This window comes from Lutjanus erythropterus, chromosome 11 (genome assembly GCF_056507025.1).
Source record: "Lutjanus erythropterus isolate fLutEry1 chromosome 11, fLutEry1.hap2, whole genome shotgun sequence".
NCBI classification, from domain to species: domain Eukaryota; kingdom Metazoa; phylum Chordata; class Actinopteri; order Lutjaniformes; family Lutjanidae; genus Lutjanus; species Lutjanus erythropterus.
This window is the reverse complement of record NC_139327.1, coordinates 23,684,648-23,704,125: the sequence shown is the minus strand read 5'-3', so window position 1 is coordinate 23,704,125 and position 19,478 is coordinate 23,684,648. Positions and strand designations below refer to the sequence as shown.

Here is a 19,478-nt window from a genome sequence, read left to right as displayed (position 1 = left end):
TTTTATTTTATACATATCCCGAACTCCTGGAAAGTAGCAGTGAAAGTGTATTATCTTAGTGAAAAAAAGAAATTTGAATTGTGATTATTCTGTCAGCACTTCAAGATACCATTTCTGGTCCAGTGAATGAGTTTGGGTCATATTTTATGTGCAATTAAATTGCCTGGCATTTCTTAGAGAGGAGTAAAACTTTTATGTCCTTAAAGGGGCAATTTGCTTTACAAACAGTAGTTGAACTAGGGGCCAGACAATACAGACAAAATCAAATATCACAACATTTTTGACCAAATATCTAGATATTGATATATATTTTAGGGATGGATACTGCTACCTTCACAAAATTTTAAGACAATGAGATTTTTGATAAATAAACATCAATAATGTGGATATAATGGGTAAAGGCTAATAATAGAACAGTCTGTAACGAAGCCTTTAAAACTAGGGAAGGACAACACTTATACCATATCACAATGTGACAGCATTCAAAATCCAAGATGATATCTGATCTCATATCATAATATTGATATAATATCAATATATTCGTCAGCCCTGAGTCCTGACAAATACATCATACACAAATGCACAAGATTCATATATCCCACTGTTACATGATCTTACTAACTCTCTGCTCTAATGGAAGCATCTTTTTTTTTAAGTTTTAACTATTTATTTATTAAGTTCATGTTTGCCATTGGTCCTAATTTAAAAGTATCACAGGTGGACAGGGGCCCTCTGTCAGTTATTTTGAAGGAGACAGACACAGATTTCCTCATGTGCTCTATCAAAAAGTGTATATATTTTTGTTTTATACAAAATGCAAATTGACTGTAATTTTACAAATGTAATACCAATCTGTTTTTTTTTCTTTTTTGCAGATGACATTAACTACATAACTAATCACCCTAATGTTCTGAGAAGAAATACATTTTTCTATGATGATTGTTTCTTACAGTAGTTTAGTCTTTATTCTATCCAGTCAGTAGTACTTGAATGTTAAATATGCTGGTGGGATGAGGTTAAGTGTTTACTGTTTATTTGGATCCTACTGCTGTTCCTGAGCTCCATATTAAAATACACAGTATAATAAACAAATACTTGCATGTACTTTACATATATAGATAAAAAGTTATGATATACCAAAACTAGGGATAATAACAATCAATAGATGATTGATTAATTGGTTGTTACGAATTTGATTAATCAAGTAAAAGTGAATTAATCTACTATCAAATAAAGACTGAATTAAGATAAGATAGGACTTTATTAATCCTGAAGGAAACTCTTCTGCCAGGTTGTTCTAACATTACAGTAACAAAAGAATAACAACAATACAGCATCAAATATGGCATGTTACCTGATGTTCAGTTATTTAAATATTTAATACTATATTTAATAGGCCTTTATGTTTTTATATGTTTGATAGAGTGTGTAGTGCTGTCAGAGAATATGCATTACGTTGCTGTGAAAATAAAGTTCTGTGGATGAAAGAAATGCATCTGGTATTGTTTGATATAAGCAAAATTTCTGTTTGTTTAATAAAGATTAATCGATTAATTGATTGTTAACATTGCATAACAATGATTGATTAAAGCGCTTACAATTTGCAACCCTTACCAAAACAGTGAAAATATCACAATGTCACTTGCCTTTAACATAACTACCACCGTTAAAGTTTAGTGACTTCCATCCATCCTATCAAATGTAAACCTCACATCACATTCATAGAAGAATAAAAGAAAAATCCTGGCCTTGTACTATAATTCATACAGTTCACTAGGGTTAACAAACCAGGTTCACTTTCCAGTACTGGTGAGTATGGTGGGGCCCAAAGATTTAATGGGACAGGCTGTTATGCGCATGCTCAGTACATCCTCCTCGGTACTTTGGGGTAATGGCTGCTAGGTGAGATGAGCGGATCGGCCGCATCCTTCGAGTGTGAGGCGCTTCCAGAGAGAGGACCGTTAACTCGGGCGGTGCCGAGTTAAAATGGTCGATATCCGACCCGAAAAGCATCCCGAAACCGTTGTACATTTTGCGAACATCGTCCTTCAAATGTAAGTTCTTATTTTTTCTTATTAGTCTTGGCTGGGCGCCATAGCTAACGTTAGCTTGGGATGTATACCAGTCTGCTTGCTAGCTCAGGCTACAGTTGGATTTAGTGGCTGGGTGTCTAAAAAAGGAACCCCAAATCCGCGAAATATCTCGCGGGATTGATTTGCGCTAACCGAAACCATGATCTTCCCTTAACCCTAACCAAGCGTTTTTGTTCCTAAACCTACCAAGAACGTAAACCCAGTATTGTCACATTAGAAAACATTATTGATTTGTAGAGTGTGTAGAATGATAAAACTGCGCATACAGATCTCGCGAGAGTTTCGCATATCAGAGGTTCTCTTCTAGACACGACAATGGTTAGAAAGAAACAGTTTGTGCTAATCCTTAAATTATTTCAATTAGCGCTATCTGGTTTTATATGAACATATGTGGACTGCTGTCCAAAGTGATAATGTAAGAACTAAACATTGGGTGTGGTTTATTCCCCGTTGTGATGAAGTGAGCTTGATTGTTGACAGTAAGCTAGCTAACTGACAGCGATGCTAGCTGGCTATGTTAGCTTGAATTGTTGGCTCTGTGCCTGCTGCCTGCTCGATGCAGCTCATCATCTTCACACAGTACGTACACTGTTACAGGTACATTGCCAACTTGACAAATCACGCTAGGAGAAACCGAAGCCGTTCATGTGGTTTTGTCGGTCCTACACGGCAACATTCAAACCATCCCAGCTAGCGAAAGTGTTGCAGTCCTTTGCGGCGTAGCGTTTTCCTTCCGTCGAGACGGAGGGGTTACTAGAGTTCATGGCGTACCACAATCGATGCAGCACTCACTCATCCATAACGTTTGTAGTGCCGGTGTTTCAGTTCGGCGAGTGATGGTATAAATACACCCATTTACACTAAGTCCAACCACACCATGGACTGTAGCTGTCAGTGGATTACGATAGATAAAAATACAGTGGTAGACGGCCGCGTTATATAAGCTCATATTCTGCGAAGTGATCTGTCTCTGGCCAGTGATAGTCGTGGTGAATTCAGAGTTATGTAAGTTCTCATGGTCCTGTCCCGGGATGCACGGATATTTGTGGATGGAAACTCTGCTGTTGGCAACTTTGAGGTATTCTCGGTCATCATAAAGGGAATGGAAACTTGTTTTTAAGTGTCACATCAGTAGTTCGGAGTGGAGTGATCAAACTTCACTATGAAAAAAACGCGTGTTAAGCATCTAAGAATAGTTTGAGTCTGTTTTTATTTAGAAAGTAGCATCCCGAATGAGATTTTCCATAAAATCGCACTCACGTGTGAAATGGCCATTTACAGTAAACATACTTTGTAAACTAATTTTCGAACAGACTGTTGCAGCTCTTTTGTTTTGTGTCATACTCTGGTCAGCCATGATTGATTTATTGGCGGTCCTCAAATCTTTAAGAGGGGGACAAATAGGTTTGTCATGTTTTAACTCAGAGGTTGCAGCTGGATCATTTATCCTGACAGATTGCCTTGTCAATCACCATGAGAGTTTTTTCACATTAAGGGTTAAGTTAGATTGGGACACACTGATTATATTAGGTGTGTTTTAATCATTAAGTTTTATTGATTAGTTATTTTGGTGCATGATGTGAAACTTGGTTTAGTGATCTCTTGATTTGATTGATGGAGAATGTTGTTAATATTGTTTTACTGCAGCTGTAATACAATTCAATAAGGGAAAGGAAATACAATTGAAATTGAATTGTAAGTATACGAATAAGCAATACCCTATCTATTGGGCAGTTATGTTAATGATGTTGATCACCCAGACACAATAAATAGATCCTAAAGGTAGGATGTAACACATGAGTTTGAAATGACATAAAGTACTGCCCAAATGGTAATTAATATCCAACATATATGCAAGTTAAGAGTATAGAAAGTTCAACAATATCATCATCCATCACAGTGTTTCACTGGGGACATCATCCAACCCTAATCCAGGCAGGAGACTCCGCATGTCACAGCCACAGCAGATAACTGCATCACATGATACAAAGAATGCTGCAAATACAAATTTCAAACACAGGTATAAACAACAGTAAGGTGTGCAAAATCTAAATGATTATCAGAGTAATTATAAGTTAAAAATATCTATTGCACTGTGCCAGAAATTAAGGAACATATAATGTTTATTTAGAAAGTCCAGTTAGCACATTCAGTAAGAACTTGAGCAGCCTCCCAGTCCACTGATGTTCATACTGCGACAATCAGAGATTCTGCCATACCATTTACATACAGACCCCTTTAATATCTTTGATTGCATTAGGCTGCAAGGATTAACATTTATTGAACAGTCTAAAACTGACTGTTTTATTCAGAAATATGAATTTGAACAGTCAGACTGCAACAACTTTTTCCTCAATAAAATAAATATTTAAAAGATTTTTTTTTCTTCAACAATAAAGGAAAACGAGAATATTTAAGCTCACACATTAAGCTCACATATCTGTGTGGAGGTTACATTTGAAAATGCTTGCTTTTTGTTTGGACACAAGATATTGCACACTTTGATCATGCAAACCCTCAAAGGCACTGCATTTGACATAAAAAAAATATGCTCATATAATAATATTGCAAACCCATCAGCCCATCAGGTACAGATGAGCATATTGACCTGCTCAATTTAACATTAAGGCCAAAACACACTGAAAACTTAAATTGAAAAGTCAGCTGTAGCTTCTATGGTGCACTGCAGGCTTCAGATTTAAAAATTTAACGCCACAGAACCAGCAGTATTTTAGGAAAAGGTTAAACTGCGCACTGACACACTGAGGAGATGAAGAGGAGAGAGAGTCTGGACTCTTAATCATGACTTACAATAATGCAGCTATTAAGTATTTAAAAGTACACACATCAGACTTGGAGTAAAAAAAAAAATCGCGCACCACAGAAGTGTACATTAATATTATGATTCATGATTATACAAAGTTTTTTATATCAAGTCGACACATCTGTCCATATTCACATGCTCTCTCTCCCTCTCTGCTGTGGGTCAGTCTTATTTTTACTTTTACCTGGTTTCAGGTGGAGCTGCAGTTCCATCAGCACTCGCTCATCTCCCTCCTCTTATACTTATGTTTCTTTGCACTGAGTCAGTTGCCTAAACAGACAAGCCTGTTTACATTGTGGTTTGACAGAAGCTCGCGTCTTGGCGACTGCGAGCTGATTTATTTCTCCAGTTGCGCGGCAGCTGTCGTAGTGCATTGTGGGATTTGTAGTATGAGTGATGGGAGTGCTATTTACCGACAGGCCATTCATAATAGACACATGAAATTATCTCGCGGGCCGTATATAATTGAATCGCAGGCTGGATGTGGCCCGCAGGCCTTGAGTTTGACACGTGTATTAGGCCATTGCGGCAGGGCAATATTGCAAATCAATAAGCAGGATAGATTTATGGCAATATTGGATTTACAAGGATTTTGTATCACAATAGATAAACATTTTATCAATTAAATGTAAGACAGTTGTAAAAAAAATAGATAATAACTGATATTGCCTACCACTAGACACTGTTGTAAAAAGACAATAAATATACTCATAAATGTATGCTGTAAGTATAAACAGAACGTGTGGAAAAAATTAGAAAGTGTAGCGTATATATGAATAAGCAGATTTTGCAAGTGTGCCTAATTTGTCTTGCCTGATGTTAAATCGCACCTGCATTAAACACCTGAAAGTGCTACCACATAGTTAATTTTCACAGCTGCTGGTGCTTGTGCAGTGCTCACGTTGAGCTCTGTGCAGTTGGTCATTGTGTGGAGGCAAACATAAAGGCCTGGAATTCTTTGCATATTCTTAAGTCTAGAATGATTATTGACTGCTTTAAATATGCAAATCATAATTGTGGTGGGTGAAGCACTTCTTCATGTGGCGACTTTTTGAACTGAAACAGCCTCACAGTATTCCTCTGGTTTCTCTGCAGTTATATCGTATTCCAGACTAGCTGTTTTCCCATGATTGAGTTACTTGCATTCCTGAATGAGCAGCAGAGATGAACTTGACACTCATAAGCGTGGGGAGGAGGACAGTCAACAAACAAAATGAGTTGTATCTGGCAGTAATGTTTGGTTTTGTTGCCTGCTCCACCTGCGTGATCCTCCCTGCACAAACATTAACACTTTTAGGAGGGAGCAAGGCACCACTTTGAATGATATTTTTTTGAGTGAATTTGTTGCTGGTAATCATTTCATCTGTCTGTGTATAGTCATAATTTGAGTTTTAGCACCAACTCACAATACCAAGTCCAAAATAGTCTGAAAAATCACATATCTGACACGAATGGAATGGTTACAGTTGTTAAGATGAGAAAATCTTGAGTGTTCCCCAGTCATTTGTAGTACCTGTATTTCATTTTACACTTGTGTTTGCCAGCGGTAATTTTATTGACATCTGTTCAATCTTTATAAGGCTGTTTTTTCAGTCTTTCAATAAGTATTTTTGAGTGTTGGCTTGATTATATAAATGGTGGGATATTACTTTAAAAGCCTCCTGTGAAACAGCCTGTATGATTTGGCCCTTCAGTGTTATACTAACATTTATCCATGACTTTCTTGAATATTTAAACTATCTGCCAAAAAAGTTCAAAATTATACTGTTATTTGTCAGTGATTCTTGAAGTGTTTATATATACAAATTTGTTTAGCTTCAGCTTCAAATATGAATAGACCCATTAAATGTTATGCAAAATAATTGTTGTTGGGAATTTAACACCACCCATCTGCCAAATGTAGAAAAATGTTGGCTGTGGCTGGGCAGTTTATCTATACAACGAGCCACAATAAAATTTTACTATAAGAAAAAACTTGGATTAAAGAATAGTTAGCAGTTGGTGTGTTTTACATGAGCTTTTGACTGTCTAGATATAAAAGCCCATTTGCTGATTGTGATCTTGCTTCATGTAAAATTTTTATATTCTTCTCTACCTCCATATGACCCTCTTCACTCTCCACCCCTTTGCTCCTCCTTTGCTGCAAATGGCTTTCATCTTTTTCCTATTTTTTTTGTTCTCATCCTCGGTAACTGCTTCCTCTTAATTAAAATAAATGGATAAATAAAATTTCTGTCTTCTTTTTGTGCTTTGTCTTTTTTTCCCTGCAGTGCAGCCACTGTTAACATCCCGTCTTAGTGGTCAGTTCTGCCTGCCGTTCAGAGGTTAAGCTGAGGCAATGGCAGTGAAGGACCGTGTCGAGGCGGTGCTCAATGTGGGTCTGCGTGTTCCCAGCATCATGCTGCTGGATGTCCTGTACCGCTGGGACGTCAGCTCCTTCTTTCAGAAGATCCAGCGTTCCAGCCTCTCCAACAACCCTCTGTTTCAGTACAAGTACCTGGCACTCTACCTGCACTACGTAGGTCAGTGTTGATGTTACACACACACATACAGCCTGTTCCTATACAAATATATTCTTCCTGCATTAACACTTCTTAGAAGACAAGTGTAAAGCAAACACATTACACCAATGTCTTGCGCTGTCTGCAATACAAAGCATTTTATACGGCTACAACTCTTTAATACATATGGTATTTAAGAGTTGTAGCCGTTGGCATGTCAGTTATAGTGAGTTGGAGTAGGTGTTCTGTTTGGACTATTTGACTGGGTTATCATTAGCTGAAGTGGCTCCTGTTCCTCTGGCTTTATCAGTAGGTGAAGTTCCAACAGCCACAGTTTTACCACTTTTGGTTGGTTTTGCATGATTGTCCTCTCATTTTTCTTATCTTCTTCAGCAGTGTCAACCCTCTTTACCTAACGCTGTCTGTTACAAAATGGTCACACATGGTAGTAGGCACTAAGCCATGAGGCTGTGCTTTGTAATGGTTTCAGGATGGTCAGGCAGCATTGTTTGGCATGATGACATGAAGAGTTTGACCAAAACGAATTGGATTATCTGATGGTGAAATAAAAAGATGAATGCTGCCTGAAACTAGTTTTCCGCTTCTAGGTTTGTGGTTTGGCAGTTTGAATCAGCTGTGCAAATTAATATGAGACCAGTGTCAGGGGTGGAAGTTTCTTTATCAAACAGAAGTAGGAGATTTAGTCAGGAAGAAAATAGAAAAATAATAAACAGAAGGACTTTATGAAGCGTACACATCTTTTAATAGTGGCAGTTAGGTTTGAGTTGTATCTATTTTTTCATACCTTCCTGACATTTAACCAGAGTATATGGTATTATGGCAGTATTTGTGTAAAACTAGCTGAAGTCAACTGCACTCCACTCAACTGTAGTACTCCCTCACTGTAGGCGGAGCTGATTGTCATACTGACGCTATTGCCTACAGCTGGGAAATACACTCAGGAGCTCTGCTTTGGTCTTGAGAAGCTGAAATTTTAATTCACTCACAAAGTCACATTACACACTACATTGTACATTTACTGCCAGACCGAAAAATTCAGTTCTCACCTTTTCCTCTTCTCAGTGCACATTCACAGGCACTCTCTGCCACCACAGACAGTAATAAGTCTGACACTCGCCCTATCTCATGCTCGCTAAAGTTACACACTCAAAGCGTTTTGCTACTCTGACCAATCAGTAGTCTGCAGTGTTTGCAGGCTTGCAAACACTAAATTCAAAATGCACCCAGGGAAAAGGCATTTTTCTTCTTTTTTACTGGTTAGTCCATAACTCTATCCCCCAAATGCCATGTTTCTCAACTCAGCTACGCTGCAGCGTAGAGACTGACACATATTGGCACAAACCAGTTTAATAGAAAGAGGAGTGTCTATACTTAGGATCGTCTTGAAAATCATACCGTGGGGATTTCTAAATAGAGTGATTGCACCGATTTCATGGTTTGGTCAGCAACCTTGATGCGTGGCCATTTCGGAGATACTGGGATGTAAACACCAGAATGGATTACACGCTGAATATTCAATTCAAGTCAACTTCAAGAAAAGTTCAAGGAAATGCATAAACGGCTAAAACATACAGAAAAGTTGTGTACATAACTCATGAACTCATGAGCTTTTGGAAAATTTCCACTAATGATGTTGTTAATACCACAAGATAGGGGTGTTCATATTCTGTTAAGACCACGGTAAACACAACCCCATTTGAAGGCAGCAAATAATCAGGAAAGGCTGTGGTTCAGATGTGTTGTCAACGGCCAGTATTACCAACATGGCTGACCTCCAGATCCACAATTCTTAGTTGTGTCAAAGTGCTTCCATTAACCAAATTTCACATTAATCCATAACTGACGACATATTCTGCTGACAAGCTGCCAAAAAAAATTGCCTCAATCTTGAAAATAATGACGTGAAGAATTCAACATTACCCAGTGCTGAGAAATGTGGTTTTAAAATCACTCTTCTAGCTGACTTGAGTCTGACCTTTAACTGAATGGATGCCAGTTTTGTGATGTGCCTTTTCTAGTTAAATGTTGATTGTGAATATGTTTACAAGTGTATTGTCTGTCTGTCTTAGCTGCCGTTAATCATACGATCCAAGTAATGACACACCCTTCTAACAGGTGTTATTTGTTTACAAAAGGTCTCTGCTACCCAGGGAGCCAGTCAGGTGTATTTTCAGTGACATAGAAACACTGACAGACAGTAGCAGTGATGTAAGGGTGAAGTTGGCACAGCAAAGTCTGAACCCTAAGATAAAAGGTAACTTAAAGAAAACAGTTTGCTGAAATCATAGAAAAGTACTGTGCTGGGTTTTCTGTGTGTTTTTTAATATGTCTGTGTTTGTGAGTGTGTGCTGTGCTGTCAGACTTGGCTGCAGTTGGTTAATGAGCCAATAGGCTTGGTATGTGCTGATGAGCGCTGTGGGTGGACAGACAGAATAAAAGGGGACAGTGAGGCAGTAAAAGTAACTGTTGCTATGCACTGAGGAGTTTTTTTGGATTCTGGTTTAGGTAGTGGACTGTTGAGCGATAAGCCTATTGGCAGCAGTGACTATTTGATTGACTGTTAAAAATAGCTTGCTGCAATTACATAAGAAACATCTGTCACACACATACACATCAAGTATATCACTTTAGTGATTGAACACAGTCTGGTTCACAAACAGGAAGGAATAGAGGTCCTTATATAATGCACGTATTGTCACTTTACTTGATACAGTGTTTAATGATCGTCTCATATTGGTTGGCTTTGTGTCTTGTATGTGTGTGACTGCTTCACAGGTTATATCCTGAGCTTGGTGCTCCTGACTCTGCCTCGTCAGCACCTGGTTAAACTCTACCTGTATGTCCTCACGGCCCTGCTGCTGTTTGCTGGTCACCAAGTCTCAAGGTACACTCACGCAGTAGTAGACATAAGCTATAAGCAAATATCCCATTTTCTGGTGAATGCCTTGAATGTTATGAATGTAGAATGTTATGTGCTTCAGTGCTCATATTATTTCTGATATAGACTTACTGTAGCTTACTGTAGCCATAGTGTACTAAGACACACCAATACACTTTTACTATTTTAGTTCTGATCTGACTTCAGTGCCTGAATTTAGATTATCTGCTGCCACTGATGCTACAGTTGCAATGAGAAGTATTATTTACTTCTCATTTTGAGCTGTGTAGCACATTTATTTCAGTGAATAACATTGTGGACCTGGATCGGTAGATTGGCAACATTACAATACAATATTGGATCAGATTGGTGCCATTTCTACTGTCAGTAGCTAGCACGAGTTTAGTGTGAGGGCTAAGTTAGATGAACTGCTTATTGTGCTGTAGTTATGTCAGTGTTACGTAATAAGTCACAATAGATTTCCCTGTAATTGAGCATTTTTACCTCCCTTTGTCAGGGATTACGTCCGCAGTGAACTGGAGTCTGGCTATGAAGGACCTGTCTACCTGGAACCTCTCTCCATGAACAGATTCACCACTGCACTCATAGGTATAATATTACACATGAATATACTGTGTGGTATACATGGTGAGGCAACAATGCATCATGCACAAACCCAAACACAGGCAGGTGGATGCAGTTCAGCAGCTCCTTTCTGTGCTTAAGTGATATTCTTCCTCCATTTCAATTTGATTTATCTATTTTAACTTCTCCTTTGTGGTTGATCAGGTAAAAGTATGGAGAAGGATTCTGCTCTTTGCAGTCCCGCAGTATAGTGAGCAAAGGGAGTAAATTTCAGCTCAAGCCTCTGTGACAATGAGAATCCATCTTCTTTAAGGAAGGAACTGAGCTCTCACCAGAGTTGCAGCTCTGTAACTTGTTTTTGCTGCAATCTTTCTGTAGAGTGGGCGTAAGAAAAAACAGCATCTGTAGAGGTTTAATAGAGTATTTGCTAAAATTGCTTGGTTATATTAAAAAACATCCCTTACAGGTCAACTGACTTTTCTTGGCATAAGTATTACTGATCTGAACTACTACTACCCCTAGTACTGTGAAAGCTGTTACATGTTGAACTTTAAAATGTTACGAGTTGCTATGTTCCTAAAGGACCTGGTTTCATCTTACTAGAGAGTAGGTATGGAGTCCCCTGTGCTATAAATAGACCATACTGTCTGCTGATTTCACTGCACAGTGAAAGCCTGAGAACACGAAAATAACATGGTTACAGTGACAAAGATGAACTGTAGAGAGAGAAGGGAAATGAAAGCTGTTAAATATGAAAGACAACTCACAAAATTATTTCATTGTCTTTTTGAATGTTTGTTTGGCTTTTGTAGCTGATGTATTGTCACCACTTTAGGATAGATCTAAATATTTTGAGATGGTTCTTTTATTTGAGCTCTTAATTAAACAATGTACAGGTTGTGCATCAGCAAAAGCTGTTCCAAAGTCACATTTGCAACCATGTGCACATATGCACATGAGTATGTGCATTTTCTTTCAGGCTCATATTCTGTCATCTTCTTTCAGGTCAGCTGGTGGTGTGTACGCTATGTTCCTGTGTGATGCAGACCAAGAGGATTTGGCTTTTCTCTGCTCACCTCCTCCCTCTGGTGGCCAGACTGTGTCTAGTCCCACTGGAGACCATCGTCTTCATCAATAAGTTCTCCATGATCTTCACAGGCCTAGAGGTCATTTATTTCCTGGCTTCTAACTTGTTGGTACCATACAACCTGGCCAAGACTGCCTACAGGGAGCTGGCTCAGGTAATTAACTGGTTATCTGGTCTGATGTTGCACCTCTTTCAGTTTATATGACAGCATTTTGACTGTACTAGTCATGAGAGATTTCCTCATGTATAATATTGATGTCATTCTGCCTTTGTCCCAATTACCTCCTTCTCACTATCTGTCTTTGTCCCACAGGTGGTGGAAGTGTACGGGCTACTAGCGTTGGGAATGTCTCTATGGAACCAGCTGGTCCTTCCAGTTCTCTTCATGTGTTTCTGGCTACTGCTGTTTGCTTTGCAGATCTACTCCTACTTCAGCACCAGAGATCAGCCTACCTCAAGAGAGAGGCTCCTTTTCCTCTTTCTTACCAGGTGAGACCATAGTACCAGGGAGACTGCGTGGGACATCATAGATTGAACATCACAGACTCTTTAGAGTGTGTTCTATTTATTTATTGTCTCGCATATTTTGTCTCAACAACAAATATGCTTTAAACTACCCTACACAAAATGTGTGTACAGCATGTGGCACTAAACTTACAGATTAAAAAACATGGCTATAATTCTTAAATTTTCTTCAAAGTAAGAATGCAAGAAAAAATACAGAAACAAATAGCACAGTGATAGTAAAAGTCATATTACAAGTTTCAATAGCAACAGTTGCCGACCGCTATCGGCCAACATTTGAGTAAAAACATGCATCCGGAGTAATACCTTTAGTCGCCAATCAGGAAACCAACCAATGATGCAAAAAGCCTTGAGCCAATTCTTTAGCTAAGTTGGTGTCATTGTTGCATGCTAACTAATCTAAAGGAGCGTTTCTCTCCCAAAATGATTTGTATATCAATGACTCACTTCGTGTTGCCTTAAATTCCTGAAGTTTTTCTTCCCTTGCTAATGCCTCCATGTGAAGGTAGAATGAATCCTAAATTTGTAACCCAGACTTGAAGAAGTTGATGGCACTTCCCTTATGAAGTTATTGCAGTTTACAAGAAGTTATGGCTTTTATTGTGAAACATTTGCAGGAACATAGTGTGGAATATGCACTGACATGCAGCTTCACTCTTATGTTCCGTTCACTTCCGAGACTTAGTGGTAAAATTCAGTACTACTAGTCTGGTCCAATGCTTTGCTTAGTATATATCTGACCTTTAGTACAGCTATAAGAGCAGCTGTCACAAATCGAAACAAAAACAAGCATTCATAGATGATTGACTGTTGGCATTGGTAGCAAAAAATGTGATAAGGGAATCCTTATTTTACAGATGATGCAAAAGCTCAAGGGCAGCCCTATCTTGGGTGTATCTGCACCAGTGTTTAACTAATGATGTGTAGGCTTCTCCATCAAATCACTCTCATATCACTTAAAAGGTCTAATTTTTTGTGTTTCTTTGTCTTGTCTTGTAAATCTCCTTCCTGTTTCTCCTTCTTTTTCTTGGTCCCCTCCTCCCTCTCTGCCCTCAGTATTGCAGAATGTTGCAGTACACCATACTCCCTGCTGGGCCTGGTTTTCACCGTCTCCTTCATTGCTCTGGGAGTTCTCACACTCTGCAAGTTCTACCTTCAAGGTTACAGAGCCTTTATGAATGACAACACCATGCACAGGTCAGTGTGTGTGTGTGTGTGTGTGTGTGTGTGTGTGTGTGTGTGTGTGTGTGTGTGTGTGTGTGTGTGGACTAGTTGAGGGTGTCTGTCATATATCACTTTACATGTCATGTTTGTTTCCTGTCTGTCTCTGCAGGGGGATGACAGAAGGCATCACCCTGCTGATCCTGGCTGTCCAGACTGGCCTCATTGAGCTTCAGGTCATCCACCGAGCCTTCCTCCTCTCCATCATCCTCTTCATTGTTGTTGCTTCCATCCTGCAGTCCATGTTGGAGATAGCTGACCCCATAGTCCTGGCCCTGGGAGCATCCAGAGACAAGTGAGATAAATTTACCATACATACAGTTTTTAATTTATTTTAGTACTAACTGACTTACCTCCTGATTCTAATCCTCAATTTTAAACAGATGGAGTACCATATGTTTTTTAAAAATGGATTTCTGCTGAGAAAAATGCTCAACTCTTAGTGTGTTTTGGCTTTGTGGCAACATGGTTAAAGGCCAAAACTAGATGACGTATTTCTTTATTTTCACCTAAGAAAGCTTGCTTTGGAAAACAAGATGAGTACTCTGGCTGAATGTGTGGAAGAAAACTGCCCATGTTGGCACAGATGAAGCTGATCGTCATCTTCTGTTTTGTTCTATCCTCTGTCTGTCCTTTCAGGAGTTTGTGGAAGCACTTCAGAGCGGTGTCCCTGTGTCTGTTCCTGCTCATCTTTCCGGCCTACATGGCCTATATGATCTGTCAGTTCTTCCACATGGACTTCTGGCTTCTCATAATCATCTCCTCCTCCATCCTCACCTCCCTGCAGGTAAACACACAAGCAAATAGCAGCTTAAACACAGACAGTTCTTATGAAAAAAATCTTTATGGACTGCACCTGGGGGTCCTGCACTTTGTGATGGGGCTGTTCAATATTGCTGATCACAATAAAAATGTTGAATTTCTCTCTATTTATAATAATTAATCATTTTAATTACCTAATTTTAAGAAGTGCCAGGAGAAAAAATCTTGAAAGTAAGGACTAAATTTATCAAGACATACAGGTAACAGCCTTATTAGACTTAAAAGCCCTAATAATTTGTCACACAGTTTGCATTAACTTCATAACCCCCAAAAAACATATTACCGGGAACAGATGGAAGAAACCTCAGGGAGAGCCACAGAAGAGGAATCCCTCTCTCAGGACAGTCAGGCTTGCAACACAAGCTGTACAGAACAGAGTGAGAGTACAAAACTATGGGAAAGAGAAAATATCCAGTTAGTAACAAGCATTAATAGGGTACATACAGATAGAGAGGGAGAGGAGGAGAGAAGAACTCAGGGCATCATTGGAAGACGCCTGGCAATCTAGATCTGTAGCAGCATAATGTTGTTTGCATGTTGTTTCGTTGCCCAGGCCTACTTGGTGATTTATTATTGAACTGAATTACATCAAAATACTAAGACACTTTCCTCTGACGGCCCCAGGTCCTTGGCACTCTGCTGATCTACGTTCTCTTCATGGTGGAGGAGTTTCGTAAAGCTCCAGTGGAGAACATGGATGAGGTTATCTACTGTGTCAATGGGACCTACAGACTGCTGGAGTTCTTGGTGAGTGCCACTCATGTACAGCATCAGAAACAGAGTCCTACATGGGTCCAGTTTTGCTGGACCCATTTGCTATTAATGCAGTTAGTTAATTCTTACACATACCAGTAAATTGACATAAATATATTACATTTTACTTTTACCTGTTGCACAACTTTTTTGTGGGTTACCCAGTGCAGTGCAGGACTCTATACAAATGGATATGGCAAAGATAGAAGCATTGTTGATATACAATATTAATATTGGATCTATGGCATTGAAGTAGCTCCCTCATTGTCACTGATTTCCTCCTCTACCAGGTTGCAGTGTGTGTGGTGTGCTACGGCGTGTCAGAGACTGTATTTGGGGAATGGAGTGTGATGGGCAGCACCATTATCCTGGTCCACTCATACTATAACGTCTGGCTCAGAGCCCAGCTGGGCTGGCAGAGCTTCCTACTCAGGAGAGATGCTGTAAACAAGATCAAAAGCCTCCCCACGGCCAGCAACACACAGCTGGAACAGTACAATGACATCTGTGCTATCTGCTACCAGGTACGAGCCAGTTTTGTGTGTTAGTGTTTATCTACATGGACAAGAATTAATGTTAGGCTACAAGCTAAAGGTGGGCTAATGTGAATTTGATACAGACCACATAGACCAGTGGTTTTCAAACTGGGGTTAGGGGACTAACATGGATCCTTGAGAGGTTTATAGGGGGTCCCCAGCAAAAGGAAGAATAGAAGATTTAAATTTTTATCACATTTTTTTGGAAGTTGAAACAACAAGGGAAGAAATTTATAGTCATCCAAGTTTGATTATTGTCTATGAAGTCGGGGTGCATGGTATAAACAGTATAGAAAGTAAAACAATATGAATTTGCCATACAGTCTGACTTTTGACTACACCGTGCTGACTGGTAGAGCCCACATTTAGCTTGAACAAAAAAAAAGGTGCCCCATGATTTGTCATCATCAACCTGCGCCAGCTAATCGTCTGGAAGACATGGGAGCCTACTACTTTGTGTGGAAGTAAAGAAATGGCTTTGGGGGAAGAGAGCCTGGAGCAGAGTCTGAGTTTCTCGAGGAATAAATGCCGCAAGTCACATCAGATTCTGTTCTTCTCCAATGTACTTTACTTTGTAAACTCACAGACATACAGAGAGGAGAGGGGAAAGAGAGAGACTGGGGGGAAATAACAGAAAGATGCTGTGTGTCTTTAGTGCACAGCACAGTCAGGGGCTGAACAGAACTTAGACACACCCTTGTTGCTGCGGGAGATGAAAATTTGCTTCAGTGTCGGTGTGAGCACACCAGTATCGACCCACAACAAGTACAGAATGTTGGAAAATTCTAATACTGAACTGTTTTTAATAGAAAAGTATTACCAAATGTTGTTTTATTATGCAACATTACATATGGTGTCCATTTTAGCTTACTTGTGACTTCTTTGCCAATTATTCCAGTTCTCCACATTAAGTACCTGATTCAAATGATCAGCTCGTCATCAAGGCTCTGCAGAAGCCTGACAACAACCTGATCATTTGAATCAGGTGTGTTGGAGCAGGGAAAAATCTAAAACATGCAGGGCAGTGTGCCTTGAGGACCAGGGTTGGGAAACACTGGTCTAATGTGCATCTATTGTGGGGGTCCTTGACATGAAAAAGTTTGGGAATTGCTGACAGACAAATCAAATGTCAAAGGAAACGTAACAACACAGCCTCTGTGTGTGTGTTTGTGCTCCTTCCCTCCAGGACATGAACAGCGCTGTGATCACTCCGTGCAGTCATTTCTTCCACGCTGGCTGTCTGAAGAAGTGGCTTTATGTACAGGAGACATGCCCCCTCTGCCACTCGCAACTTAAGAGCCAATCACCAACCCCCCCTGTCCCCAACCAAGATGCCCCTGCAGCCAATCAGAGCCCTGCAGGACAGGACGAAGGCACGGCCAATAAGACACAGAGAGATGGCTCTCTTCCAGATGATGGGAAGGAGGAGGGAGCAGAAGAGCAGGAGGGAGATAATGGACCTGTCATGTCAGCTGGAGAACCCTCCCCCTCGTCGTCCTCTGGTGTGCCCTCTGCTCCCCAGCACCTGAAGACTGCATCATCCTCTTCCTCTTCTTCTCTTTCCCCACTTGTGACTGAATCTAAGAACCTGTCATCCACAGATAACCCCTCATCGTCTTCCTCCTCTTCCTCCGACATATTGGACATGTCCTCCACCCCCTCCAGCTCTCACCACTTTTCCTCAAAGGCAGAGATGACCCCTGTTGAACCTGGGCTCACCCCTCAGCTAAACCCCAGCCAGGAGTCTTCGACTGGTCCATCATCACAGCCTGACCAGCCCACTTCTCCTTCTGAGGAACAGTGTCCTCCTACATGCAGCCTCTGAGCCCCATCGTAACACACACACACACACACACACAACATACATGCATGTACATATAAACACACAATCTAAACACTCCATCTGCCAATATTCTGCCTATATTCTACTTGTCCAGCGGTTGGCTATCCCATAATGTCAGAAATTCAACTCCAAACCCTCCCTTTTTAGAGAAAAAAAATCCAAATCTCTAAGCAGATATTCATCACTCAGCATTAAGAGGCCATTTTTTAGGGGATTGTGTGAGAACAGTTCATCTAAATATGTTTCCATGAGTTAAACTTTCGTGCCAGCAATGATTTCGTTAGATAACAATTTCCTTTTTTTTTTTTTCTTTTTTCTTTTTTTTTTTTTGACGGAATTCAAATTTAAAGGGGGGGACATTAATGTCATCTCACAAATAGTTCTACATCATGTCCATAAAATGTGAAATCCTGAATGAAACTGAAGCATCACTCCACTTTTTGCTGTTTCCTTACATTTATTAGACCTATAGTGACATTTCTAGAATCATGCTTTTGTCCTTCTTATTTCAGTCCCAGACATTTCATGTGATGGTTGCTCCCATCCTGCCTTTGTTTGTGCAGCTTCACTCCTGTTGCTGTACATGTCATAGTATTTGGATTTTTCTCTGTTGTCCTGTATGTGCCATGATCTGTGGAGCGATGGGTCAGAGACGTTTAGAGAGCCTTGATAGATGAGTGATAACTGATGGTTTTAATGAAGTACAAATTTCTCCATCAGTTTTGATAAAGATTTTTGTTTTTTGGTAGTTATGAGTGAACATAATAACAGAGACTAAATGTTGTTTTTTGAGGCCATCACATGACCTGAAGCCTGGTGCTAAGCAGATGATATATGGTGTGGTCCAGTTAAGTGTTGGAATGATCACGCAGATTCATTTCATGTGTCAAGCTTTCTCTGTGATACTGCTTCAACATTTGAATCAAACTTGTTCGGCTGGTCCCAGCAAAAACAGTTCTACTCCTCATCATCGCCAAACTTTTGTATTACTGTTACAGAGATGTTATTTTTAAGATAGTTTTTACATTACTGCTTTGTTGGACAGCGCACAGTGCAGACGGACAGAAAACAAGGGTGAGGAGGGAGATGACATGCAACAGAGGCCACAGCTTGTGTCTGAACCTTCAGCGTTGTGAGATGGTGGAGTGTAAATTAGCTCACAGAGCCGACGAGGAGCCCAAACTTTGTTGTTGTTGGCTTTACTTCATTTGTGGTACTCATCCATCTGCACACATCTTCACAAGCACAGCTGACTCTCAAACACATTCAACCACTCACACTGAACCAGTCCATCTCAAATTTTCCATAAAGACAGCAGTTGACTCTTCCTACCTCTTTTTGTTTTGCGATCTAACAGTTAACCAAGCTTGTTACCCAGAGGAACCTCGGCCAACTCTCTCCTGTCCTGTTTCTTGTACTTAGATATGCTTTGTGCTAGAATTGTCTATGTTGAAAAGAAAACCAACATATATTGTCACATCTTAAGTTGGCTAATGCTTGTAAAACGTAATCTAATGATCGATGTTGATTTGCTAAATAGATAGCAAGCGTTTTGCTGACTGGGCCGGCAACTAATGATTATGTTCATTGTCAGTTAATCTGCTAATTAATCTCACAATAACTGTCTAGTCTATAAAATGTGACAAAAAATTTGAAAACTGCTCATCACAATTTCTCAGAGCCCAAAGTGACATCTTTAAATTGCTTCTTTTGTCCAACCACCAGTCCAAAACTCAGACTCTTCATTTACTATAATAGATAACAAAGAAACGTAGCACATCCTGACATT

General features: G+C 39.8%; 1 protein-coding gene across 1 annotated transcript; it reads left to right on the top strand.

The window, feature by feature from the left end:
* Positions 1–1,865: 1,865 nt before the first annotated feature.
* LOC146319125 (RING finger protein 145-like) lies at positions 1,866–17,990 on the top strand. Its single transcript, XM_084729725.1, has 12 exons — positions 1,866–2,054; positions 7,188–7,439; positions 10,215–10,323; positions 10,835–10,926; positions 11,908–12,143; positions 12,303–12,478; positions 13,571–13,711; positions 13,848–14,030; positions 14,375–14,522; positions 15,182–15,304; positions 15,601–15,834; positions 17,033–17,990. Exons 2-12 carry the CDS (start codon positions 7,256–7,258, stop codon positions 17,669–17,671), a joined length of 2,265 nt encoding a protein of 754 aa, XP_084585851.1. The 5' UTR covers positions 1,866–2,054; positions 7,188–7,255; the 3' UTR covers positions 17,672–17,990.
* The last annotated feature ends 1,488 nt before the right edge of the window (positions 17,991–19,478 follow it).

What these genes read in the sequence shown, in the direction of transcription:
- LOC146319125 (XM_084729725.1), top strand. Translation starts at nt 7,256, where the DNA reads ATGGCAGTGAAGGACCGTGTCGAGGCGGTGCTCAATGTGGGTCTGCGT. An exon ending in AATGACAACACCATGCACAG is followed by an intron (nt 13,712 to 13,847) that starts GTCAGTGTGTGT and finishes CTGTCTCTGCAG; the next exon opens with GGGGATGACAGAAGGCATCA. An exon ending in ACAGACTGCTGGAGTTCTTG is followed by an intron (nt 15,305 to 15,600) that starts GTGAGTGCCACT and finishes CTCCTCTACCAG; the next exon opens with GTTGCAGTGTGTGTGGTGTG.